Here is a 12,209-nt window from a genome sequence, read left to right as displayed (position 1 = left end):
TTTCTCCGCCACAGTATTGATCAAAAATATATTGGAAGCGTTTTCATGGTGAAAACACCGGTTTCAAATTTCTTCGGCGTAGTGTGGAATAATTGGGCCCAGAGAGGAGATTGTGCAGGGTGATGCGGAAATTTAATGGGTTAACCCAAAAGGATTTTAATTAAACATATACGTAATTAGTGTCTAATTTGTAGACATGGGATATCAATAAAATAAAAGCGTTGGCTGATGCCAGGCGTTGAGGAAATGCTCAGCTCAAACCAATTTGCATGGAAAGAAGATATATAGTCATATTACTCATTTTCCTTGACTTTGATTAGCTGAAATCAGTTTGATCCGAGATTGTAGTGATTCACAAACGTTGTCGATATCAGATGCCGAAATGTTAAATAATGTATTAATAACTGAATGCAGCAGTCTCCATAAGACGCTTGGAAGGGGGAAATCTGATGTCATACACTGTTTAATTTGCAACGAGCGTGTAACATGTCCAAATAGTGAGAAAAGTTTTCTTTGTTGATAAGAACCTGAAAACAAGATCAACAAAACGCTTCTAGGGGTTAAATCTAGCTTTTTTTGAAGATTTAACTCAGTGGTAGACGCGCTACTGAAGAGAGCAAAGTTTGACCAAAGCTTTCAGCATCGACGATTTTTCGGGACTTCCCTGCTTTGACGTATTCCGATCCTAAAATTGGAATTGAAGCTGCTCAAAACAAGAACAATGGCGGTGTATCACATGGTAAGGGTTGTTATATTTTCAAGTTAATTTCAGTAAATATAACTGCTGATAAAACGAGAACAAGGATCGACAAAAACTGAGATATGAGAGCTTGAGGATAATTTTCCTCAAACTTGCCTCAACCTGCGGTTAAAGGAATTTCACTCTTGAGTCTCGACGTACTCTCACCGTCAAACCGTAAATGAAAATTTTCGACCACGTTCATGCCGTGGTCAAAATTCAATAAATTGACGAGACTAAATGGGGCAAGTGAGAGCGGATAAGTGGCTTGAGATCAACAAGACCTTTGAGAGCAGCTGTTTGGAGCGCTGTCTACTATCCTGGAATCAATATGACTCTTGTTTTACTTATTAAATGCATTATGGCTTCTCTCTGCTTAAACTTCTTCAACTGAATATTATTTTTCGTGTGGTTGAAACTTTCTTCTGATATATAAATGAAAGTCAGATCTAAGCTCATATATTAAACCTTTTGACGACAAGAAATTACAAATTTCAAAAACCAAGCCCGCAGTTTTGAATTGCGCCGCACTCTTCTGCCGCTGCAGTTCAGCTTGCTGAGCTAAAAGAGAAAGAAAGGTATTTGGTAAAAAGCACCGCGGCTTTTAACATAAGTCGCGTGAGCCAGAAAAACCAGAAGGCGTCACCGTTTGTTTCGCCGACAGACATTAATAACTTTTTAACTGAGGTAAAAGTGGCAAAGCTATTTTCACAAAAATACCGCAAAATCGGGCATTGCCGACACAGTCAGCTGCCAAAAGGTTAGTAATAAAAGCAATAACAGATGAATATTACATTTAGAAATAAAAACAAGTTGTTGCTGTGTAGCACCTTGAATTGAATAAAATTGCTTTCGTTTATGAGTTTACAAAAAGTGCTTAACGGTACTTTTACAGGCGTTTCGGGAAAAAAAACCCTTCATCAGTCGGAAATGAAGTGTTAAACGCTCCGTTTACGACTGCTGCAGACTGCTGAGCAATTTTAACAGATGAACATTGCTTGAGGCGTAGCACAAATAAAGACACACGCCAGTTTTTATCCATATATTTATTTAGATATGTGACTCCTTAGCTCCATATATGTTAGCTGGTTCTAATGTTTCAAAAATTAATTATCAACTGTAGTGTTATTTCATGGTTATGACCTGATAAGGGCTTGTACTGATAGTGTGCAATGATCTGTAAAACAATTGAATTGGTGGAGTCCATTGTTTTTGCTCAGAATAATTTTTCGCGAGAACAGCCGGAAACAACCAACAAACCTACCTCGATGGTCAATGCATAAAAGTCAAAAATTAGGCGTGTTTGAATGAATTTTATAAAGATGCACAAATTTCTACTAGACAATCGAAATGATGAAAATAGAGCTTTTCTTCATTTCCGTGAGGTTTTGTTGCCACTTTGACTAAAAATATATGGAACAAGATTTGCGGGCTTTATTATCTGAATGTATTGTGCTTCTTAGACAGCAAATAAGTCTGTATGGGTTCTCCCGATGCATAACGTTGACAAGGTCATTTCAACATTTTAAGCCTTTGTTTTCGGTATTTATTACGACGTACAACAATTTGGAGGAGTATGTACTTCTACAGAAATCTAACCGGACACAGCGGGAGCTTAATTTTATCGAGATTCACCTAATAAAAGTATCGCATGGTTTTACTAGCAAGCTGCCATTCAACTCGGGCATAAACAAATATTACTAATTCACGCCGAACGAAATTTTCATAATTGCTCCTTTATTAGAATAAACTGACTCCCTACATTTCCTCTATCAATTTGATAACTCCGCTTTTTCCAGTTCCGTTACATCTCCTTTTTATAATTTCTTGCGAGGTCCTACTTGTTTTCATGTATATTCCACAAGGAAATTTCCAGTTTCCGGAAAAAAAACAGCTCATTGTGTGTCTCGTGACACATGCACCTAGACTTTGTTTTGAATTTACAGTAAGACGTCTGAACAAATCGATCTTCTGGATTTAGAGCCTTATACGGAAGAAGCCTACCTCCCACGAGATGGGATTGTGCGGAAAACAGTATTTGTTTGGTGATTAGTTTGTAGTGTCTACAAATAATCACAGTTACATTTTTAAACACTGAGCCAATGAGGGTATAATCAAATCACAGCTCAAGACAAACGTTGTTAAAGCAAGCAGTACATAGCTGATCTCTTCAACTGTCTTTAGCACTCTCCTCCGATCGCACGGCTGTTTGAATCAAGCTACAAAAAGTTACTGAATTAATTTCCGTTTTCCTTTCATCACTGTTTTCATTCCACGCGGAGAACTAAGATGAATAAAAGACATGTTAATTGTGTATGGCTTGTGACGTCAAACTTAACTTCAGCGACCTGTCAGATGAAAGGCATTTTCAAGTTTGACGAGTTGGCGAATCGTTTTGTTCAGAAGTAAGAGGGTTTTCCCTCATGGCCGTTGCTGAGCCACCGTTTCTCACTTGATCAACAAAGTACATTTCACTCCAGTGGCAAGTAACTTGGTTGATGCCTGCCATCGTTTTTCAGAATCGACGAAGTCTTTAAAATATGGATACCTTCGGGCTTGCGGTGAGTTGGTTCAGATTGATGAATAGATTGACCATGCATGTGACGAATGGAGGACAATTTTTGACAAAAGTTTTCCGTACCGCAATCAGGTGTAGGTACATTCGACTGCTCTGCCTGTGTGAACTACTCTGGAAGACTATTCCACCGCAGTTAGCACGGAGAGTTGCATTTGACAGCGGTTTAACCCATTTGGTCTTTACTCACTGCGTGCGTGCAACTCACTGTTCATGAGCAACGTTTTTATTATTGAAACGCTCAAGATACTTCAAGATGCACACCTTTACTAGGTCTCCCATATCTAAAATTTGCGCGGATAGAGGTGATTTAGAATTCGTTGCTCCATTCTCAGCCCAGCTAAACGTTTAACTTCTGCAACGCTTCAATGAGTTCACGACCGAAATGAAGGCCTGTAAATGCAGACATAATTTCTTGTTCTGTGATTGAAATGCAGATTCTAACACTCCAGTTGAAATGCCTTGCATGCAAGATTATTTTGCAGTCATTTGGGCCACAGCTAGTAACAAGTGAACCGATGCACTTGCACTTCACTCGGTAAAAATTTGGAATTTTTTCCAAGTTTCCGTCACAGGTTATGCATTGAAAGATAAACAAATAATATTAAGGTAACAATTTTTTTGTGATATTACCTCGGTTAGAATTTTAGTCTAGCTCGGCCGTGGTAGCGGTGCTTACATTCGCATATTATTCAATCTGAAATTAAATGCATACTGTTCACGAACGGCGGAATCGCTAATCCGAATGACTTCCGGGACGGAGTTTCTTAGACCGTGATCGTTGACTAAGGAGTTCACAAGAAAACCGAGTTATTATCAACTAACTGGCGTTTTCTAAGGGAATGAGTTCGACAGTGCAATCTTTCGTAGGAAATAATGGTTTAGTTTCGGACATCCACACTTCCTTAGCAACTTGAAAATTCCCTTCCATACCGTTAAATAATTCGGCTTTCTGATGATTCCGGGAAGCTGATACAAGTCCTTCCGATTTTTCTAGAATATCTCTACCACAAAATATCCGAAAATATCTAAGCATCGAAATATCCAGAAAGTTCACTCAAATTCAGCAACGTTTGTAACATATCGTAGGAGTTCCTTTTTTGGTTATTTTGGCAGATGTTGTTTTCCATTTACAAAACAAATCCGGAAATTCCGGTTGAGCAGTAAATAAGAGTGGACTTTCAGGTTCAGTCAAGTGGAACATTTCCGGAAGGTAAGGTAATGCGTTGAGCTGTTGTTAGGATGTACTCATTTCACTTTTGGCTTTAACAGCCTCACGACGATCGAGAATCGTGAAAATGTCTTGAACATTTGCACAGTGTTGTAAGCTACAGCAACGAACTACAATAAACTCAACGATAAACTTGAACTAGTCCAGTCACATAAAGACAAGTTTCTGCCGAATGGCACTTGGCCGAGCGTCTACTGGGGTGGCTCGCATAAATTATCAGGGTCAACTAGGGGAGCCCCCATAGATCCAAACATTACAACACACAGGTCAACACTGATTTATGTAGTTACCATGGAAACATCTGACCGCCTCAGGGATATAACAAGAGGGACCTCAAAACTGAACCTGAGCCCGCAGTTTTTATAAGACCTACAGGTAACAAATATGCTGAAGGCACGGGTGCTGCCATTGGGAACTGATAAAAGCGTGTCACTGAAATGTCCCTAGAATGATAACGACCCGGTTTTTTGGTCTTTCCATGAACATGGAGAAAAGATTATAACCAGGGTAGCGAAGAATGAAAACTTGACATGGGAAAGCTTAAAATGGGATCTTGGGATCTTGGCGAAGATCTAAAATTTGCAGCCTCCCCCTGCGTAACTGGAGCCGGGGATGTCATAGCGCGCAGTTGCTTTTGTTTTGGTGGAGAAGCCATGAACGCGAGTGGCGAAGCCGCGAGGGATTTGGTGACGAGTCGACTAAATTCCTTCGCTGGCGAATAAAATGGCACCTCCGCCACAGAAAATCACGTGTTCACAGATCCGTCAGGTAGCAGCTAACAGCTAACAGCCTCCAGCGTCGGCTGATAACTCAATTTAACTTCGGTCTTGTTCTCGGTGTTACTGACGATTAATACTCTTCTCCTACTCTCCTTTTGTTGTCTTTGGCAGCTTCTTTTTTTCACCGTGGGCCTACATTGTTTCGCTTGGTGCGATTTAAATGCATCAAGCAAACAGAACACTGTTGACGTTACTTTGGAATCCTTTGCGCGCCAAAACAGAGGCAGACGATTTCTCCAGATGACCGAGGAAGGGAACAACAGATTCAGTCTGTCATTCACTGGACGGCAGGGTGAACTGGGTACAAGTAAGCATAGCGGTAGCTGACTTTTGTCGTGTAGCTATAGGAAGTCTTTGCTGTTTTCATTTTTCCTCATTAACATACGACTTTGCGCAGAGAAGCCATCACGCTAGACACGAATTGACAACAAACAATTAAAGAACTTGTGAAAGTTAGTAGTTGGTGTAATTTTTGGCTCTTGGGTGTAATATTTAGGGAGAAATTGGCTTTCAAAAACTGCAAAGTTTCTGGATGGCAAAATCGCTGAGCTCATATATTCTATGTAAACTTTTGAGTTTTAACCCATTGACTCCTGTGCCGGCCGTATCCGGCCGTGACGAGCCTTGGCCTTTCTTCCACTTCTGACGTCATCACCCTTGGCCAAAATTGGCATCATCTATGCTCAACTTCTGCAGAAGGAAAAGATCTTTCCAATGATACCCAGATCAGAGTGATCGGTCCAATGGAGCCTGAGATATGCACAAAAATGCTCAAAAAGTTGAGTGAAAAACTCAGAGCAAAATTTCCTGCCCCTACACGTGGCTACTCCATGGCAAAAATTCCCTGTCTCGATGATGCTTTCTCAGAATGTTTTAAACTGGAAGCAAGCCCAGTAGAAGGTCAATCACTGCAGCAAAAAGAAAAGAAAAGGGGAAAAAGGAAAGGTGAAAAAAAAAAAAAATCGAAAAGCCTGAAGACGTAGGTCACTTTTTCAAAATTTTGATTTCTGCGCATGCCTGTGCGGAAATGCCGTAAAACGTTATGCTAGTGGAAAGAAAGGCATGCTGTCATGTTGCAAATGCCTTTTTGAGTAGATTGGAGCTACTTGGCCCATATCCAGCCTGAAAATCTCCAAAATGTCCTAAAAATGCGTTTTTGGCAAAAAGCTCCAGGAGTCAATGGGTTAAACCCGCGTCACCCAAAATTATTCAATTCATCGGGCTCAAATTCCTTAGGACAATTAATCGCAGTAAGGATGCGCAATGCAAATGTAAGGAATCACCCTAAGTTAATAAGGCAAATATTGTAAACAAACAAAGATTTTCCTATAGCAAGGATAACAACTTCGTTTCTGTTGTAATCTGATAACAATAATGCATTATAAGAAAAAACAATTAAGACTATTTTAATGTCGGACAAAAAAAAGTGTCCGAAAATAAAACCGTCCGGAATTCTTAGAGTCCGAAAATTTAAGAAATATTTACAGTACATTCTCAAACTCATTAATAATTCATTACGTTTAAACAAAGGAAGTCATGACCGTGACAGTGTTTGGAAATCTGATCTTAATCAGCATAGATTTTTACGATTTTATTTCTCCGTTTTCTCCTTAGTTTTAGTTTCGATTGAGAAGATATATGAAACACTCTAAGACAGTGCTTGACCACATTTCCAAACACCTCGAAGTTCGTCAAAAATACTCTGCTGCGCGTCGTATTTTCAACTCTCTTCTCGGTGTTTGGAAATGTGGTCAAACACGGTCTTTCGTGTTTGATATATTACGTATAAAACTTTGAGGTAGCTCCAAATCTCTAGCTTAGATACCTTTATGCTGGGCTTAATAGAGCGAGCCCTATTTGGAACACTGCATAACGTGACGTACGCAACGGCTTGATAGAATTTGTGTTATTTTCTCGTCGGTGTATTTGTAAAACCTTGAGGGTGCAGTAAAACCTTCATTTTCATTAATGTTGTTTCAGTCTAATTAGTGTTTTGCAGGCGTAAATTTACTTTAGCTATATTTCAGTAGCTTGCATCGCAGGCAGTCTAAACCGGGGATTTTGTGACACGTCCGGCTGCATGTTTCAGCAAAGTGTCCAAAATTTTTGTCCGAAATTTTTATCCGAAATTTGTCTGAAATGAGATAAGTGTCCGAGAATTAAACGTCCGGAATAAGACGTCGGCAATTTTAACTTTCGAAATTTTTTGTAAGTAATATAGCATTTCACCTCGCTCCTCCAAGTAGCTCTCATTCCTTAAGTATTCTTTGGCGCGAAATGACATGCTTTTTCTTCATGTTCTTAACCAGAGCATAAAATTAAAAATTCCGCATTGATAAACGGGCGAAAGATGAACTTCTAGCCACGCCCGAAAAATGGATTCCGTTACCCTTTAGAGTTGTCCTTTTCAAATTTCAAGGAGCCCCCATCATTTTCACAGGTTTGAATCCCAACTGTGTTCCCCCTCAATGGGAAAATTTGCGTACGGTTTTAACGCCTCTGTATGTTTTTCCGTACAGAATTTATCTGGAGGAAGAAACGTACAGTCTCTAACGTGGAATTCACTTTACACTCGGCTGGAATTCCAAACTACATCCTGTGTGCGGATGATGGAAAGTTAGTGATTAAGGTAAACTTCTGGAATGCTTTCAAATATTTAACATTATTCTTAAAGTGGAAAAACAAACAAAAAGATGAATTTAGTTTAGTCTCTTGATATAATGGTCAAGATTGTCATTTTCTTTTGTTTAAACCTGATGAACTATTAATGAGTTTGAAAAAAATTGCTTCATAGACTCTTCGCATAAATGGCGTCTAAATTTGATTAACAAACTTATACATCCTAAACCTCACATTCATGCGAAAAATCCTTTGTCTGGAAACATCAGTACGACGCTAAGGTGTATAAAGTATTGTTATTCAAGTTTGGGGGTCATTTATGCAAAGGGTCTATGTTTCATTCACGCGTCTTTGAAGTATTTAAACATTTACCGTCTTTCTTTATTTCCAAAGCTCTCAAAAGTCGCCGCCTTTATTTCGCACTTCACTTCCTAAAAATAGCTCATTAAAAATAATGGAGACCAGAGCGTGGGCATAACCTGATTTGTGTGAATGTTCTCAGAATCTTATCGTTTATTCACAGAATTCATCAAGGGCGGATGTGGTTGAGGATAACTGCAAGTTGGAGAAGAGAAAGGTCACACTACAATACAGCGACAACTCAAATGTCATTGAAGAATTTTATGAAATACTGGTGTTTCAGTCCAGGCCTCGCGCGGTAGTCAAAACCAGCAGATCCGGGAAAGTGAGTTTGGACAAGTGGAAGAACTGGAAAGACTCGCAAGCCTGGATCAGCATTACAGATTCCCCGGGAAGAGGAATACCATATCAAAAGGTCGGAGATGCTCGTCGGAAAATTTGAATTAAACCCCTACAGGAGAACAATCTGGGCGCGCGCGGTTCGAGCTTTATTTAACTCCTTGAAGGCCCTAAAAGGTGCCACTTAAAACGGAACGGGTTCGATCGCCAGCCACTGTTCAGGCAGGGAAAGACCGCCGGAAATCGAGCCTCAAAACGGAAAAAAAGACCGTTTTAATTATTATTTTTTCTAGTGCGCCCTTAAGATACTTTGAGAGCTAAAAGTAGTGGCGTTTCGTGATAAATACCCTTAGTGAGACCAGAATCCTTGATTTATCCTTCTAAACGAGACGACGAGCTTCCCCGACCTTTTTATATGGGAGTTTCCACCACCCCCCCCCCCTACCCCTGGGACAATTTCTCTATTAAAAACGGCGCAACAGTGAATCGCGTGACGTGCGCAGTTATAAACATCATCGGTGACGCAGCATTCTTTCAATTCCTTGTAACAATTTGTTTGAATGGTGACGGTAAGGAGTGGCCGAGTGGTTAATGCGCTGGACTTGAAATCCGGAGGTTGCGAGTCCAAGTCCCGCTCTGACCACTAAGTTGAACTTGTTACTAGGTAGACCCTAGTTCAACTAATCGGTCATGCCTGTAAGTAGCCAACTGGTGTGCCTCCCGCCAGCGATTTTTAAGCCTGTTATGTTCAGTTGATATATTTGTTTCATTCAGTTTAAGTAGCATGCTTGTGAACTAGCGAGGTGTAGCTAATCGCATTGACCACTGTAAATGACAACATTTGAACACTTCTTTTTTTGGTAAGGTCATATGAGGGCAATTCTTGATCGTTTCGGAGGTTGGACTTTTATTGGTACTGTAACTGCGCTTTTTAGAGCGGTTTTCAATTGAGTGTCGTAAAACCAAAACCAAAGTTATCACTCTAGCCAATTACAAAGGACATAGACAGTACAGCGAACCAGTCAAACTCGAAGTAATTACATGAAGCTGACACAAAGCGCGGGAAAACGTGTGCGCACGCTTCACCATTGGTTTTGGTTTCACTTCTGATTGGATGAAAAAATGGCGCAAGTTTTTAAGCCAATCGTGTTTCGTGGAAAGTGCAAAACCAATTACTTTTCGACACTCAGGCCCCGCCCACACGTAGCCGGATATTTTTGAATCCGCAACTTTTTCTTTCCGGATACGGCTTCCGTCCACACGCATCTGGCGAATTCGGCAGCGAATCCGGGTATTTTTGCTACTTGTGGACGGGAAAATTTTTGAATCCGGAAAGAAAAAGTTGCGGATTCAAAAGTATCTGGATACGGGTGGATGGGGCCTGAGATGAAAACCGCTCTGAGAGGCAGTGCATGCATGCTCTTTAATTCAGGTCGTAACATCACGCCACGTCATACATCAAGCGCTCGCGCGAAGGAAGAAATATAAGAAAGCTTAGTGCTTGGTACAGGTTCCGTTAACTTCATCCGCAGTTTACTCTCTTAAGTGGTCGGTGATCCACTCTTTTCTTTTCATAGATCACTTCATTTCCTGTGGGCAGGCAAGACTAGTAGTATGTATTCTTTTTAAGGCCTGCTTTACCTCAAAGAACGACATCAGTTGGAAAAGCTTAAGTTTACCTAATAGAATTTAATGCACCTTACCTCAAAAACGAGCACGGCGACCCCCATTTGTTTTGTCCAAAGTTGATCTTTACCTTAATTCATGGCGAGATTTTAACAAAAATCTGTATGTGGGCGCGAACGTTCTACACTGTAAGAGAGTAAGAAAGTAAGCAAACAAGTAATTTAAAGTAAGGTAACTAACTGTTTAATTTGTAAGTAGCGTATTGTGAGTAATCGTATTGTATTAATAGTAGTGAAATTAACTGTATTGGTGTAATTGTAAGTAGTGTGAGTGCTATATTAATATAGCAGGAAGTATAAGTAGCTGTATTGTATTGTAAGTAGTGTAAGTGGCTGTATTGTATTGTAAGTAGTGTAAGTAGCTGTATTGTATTGTAAGTAGTGTAAGTAGCTTTCTTATATAGCTGGAGTTAAGCTGAATCTAACGCACGCCCTTGAGCGTTGTTTGATTTATGGTCACGTGGCAATGTCACCCGGATGGGCAAAAATTACCAAATTGCTCTCCAACTAAGCAGAGATTTCTTTCACTTCTTCTTGACTTATTACTTTACACTAAACTCCAGCTATATAACAACAACAACATCTTTGTTTTCGTTCATTTTACATTTTACAGTTAGACTGATCCGCTGGTAAACCAAACAAACATATAACAAAAACACTAAAATTACTGGTCCATTGGGAAACAGTAAGTTTTGTTTTCCCGACAGTATCGATGTTTCCCGGGACGAAGTCGAGGGCCGAACATCGAGATCAGCCGGGTAAACAAAACTAAATGTTTCCCAAGGGACCACTATTCGTCTCCGGGAAACATCGATCGATATTTACGGGAAAACAAAACTAAATGTTTCCATGGGACCAGTAATTAAGTGTATAGTAATGTATCGTAAGTAGTGTAAGGTAGTAACCGTATTAGTAAATGCTAAGAAGTGTGCGTGAAAATTAATTTTTCATCGATTCTTTTTTCGCCAATAAAACTTTTGTCAACGGAAAAAGGTAGGTTTCAATGGATGTAGAAACTGGGTTCCCGGAAAGCATGCATGGCGTTCGAGTTCTCAGAAATGGCATAATTTCCGACAAAGCAAAGCATAGAGACATTCTGACTTGCTGCTGGACTAAATCATCGGAAAAACAAATGCGAAATATCACCTCTTTTTTTTGGCGCATTTACAGTATTTTTAAATTGAGCGTAAGCTTAAACTGCTTTTAAAAACATCGAATTAGGCCTATGCGCCAGTTTAAAAATGCTTTAAAAATCGTGATTTAGGCCTAAGCAAAGGCAGCTTGCGGTTAGCCATAACATGTTGTTAAGGTCAGCGAGCCGTAGCCTTACATTTGAGTTTTGTTTCTTTCAACGCTGAGGGAACACGAACAGTCATCTAGCGATGAAATCATGTCCTGAAGTTTGTTGTATCCATCCTTCTCGACCCCATGTTACAGAAAAAGCGAGCAGGTTCAATGTTCGCTGCATCAGTATCTATCGACTGAATTCCTTTCGTGAACAGCTGGTATAAAGTAAAGGCAGGCATCCCCACTGGCACAGGACGAGGGCAAAGAGTCTTTAAGACGTCGTAGACTTTAGAGATAGAGCATTCAACAATCGCCGAGATTACGAAGACGTCTTTGCAGGGTGAAAAGGGCTTTGACGTAAACGATACCGTGAGCCTACTCTTCAAGTGTAGCATCGAGTAAGTTTTCAAGTGAACGCTAGGAAGAAGAAATTCACCAGGGACCCAGTTGATTAAAAAAAAACCAATGCATGTTTTCGTGCAGCGTGAAATATGCTTAAACAGATGATTAAGTGAATGTAAATTTGTAATTTAAATTTCTTGGAATGTTAACGAGTCAAGTAAAATAAAAATGATTTTCCTCGTAGTGTAGTGGT

General features: G+C 40.0%; 1 protein-coding gene across 2 annotated transcripts; it reads left to right on the top strand.

Moving 5' to 3' along the window:
- Positions 1–425: 425 nt before the first annotated feature.
- Positions 426–11,319, top strand: LOC110041508 (uncharacterized). 2 transcript variants are annotated; one of them, XM_020746808.2, is made up of 4 exons: positions 426–739; positions 5,436–5,631; positions 7,844–7,953; positions 8,467–11,319. In XM_020746808.2, exons 1-4 carry the CDS (start codon positions 722–724, stop codon positions 8,743–8,745), a joined length of 603 nt encoding a protein of 200 aa, XP_020602467.1. In that variant the 5' UTR covers positions 426–721; the 3' UTR covers positions 8,746–11,319. The 2 variants fall into 2 exon arrangements, with proteins under 2 accessions (XP_020602467.1, XP_020602460.1); XM_020746801.2 differs by lacking the exon at positions 426–739 and adding an exon at positions 3,055–3,300.
- The last annotated feature ends 890 nt before the right edge of the window (positions 11,320–12,209 follow it).

This window comes from Orbicella faveolata, unplaced genomic scaffold, assembly GCF_042242905.1.
Source record: "Orbicella faveolata isolate gen_17 unplaced genomic scaffold, um_ofav_v1 contig_13, whole genome shotgun sequence".
Lineage (NCBI taxonomy): Eukaryota > Metazoa > Cnidaria > Anthozoa > Scleractinia > Merulinidae > Orbicella > Orbicella faveolata.
The sequence above is the reverse complement of the archived record's forward strand: the minus strand, read 5'-3'. Positions and strand labels throughout refer to the sequence as shown.

Coding starts and splice junctions, on each gene's coding strand:
- LOC110041508 (XM_020746801.2), top strand. CDS start 3,280: ATGGATACCTTCGGGCTTGCG. Junction 5,632..7,843: donor GCAGGGTGAACTGGGTACAA/GTAAGCATAGCG, acceptor TTTTCCGTACAG/AATTTATCTGGAGGAAGAAA. Junction 7,954..8,466: donor ATGGAAAGTTAGTGATTAAG/GTAAACTTCTGG, acceptor GTTTATTCACAG/AATTCATCAAGGGCGGATGT.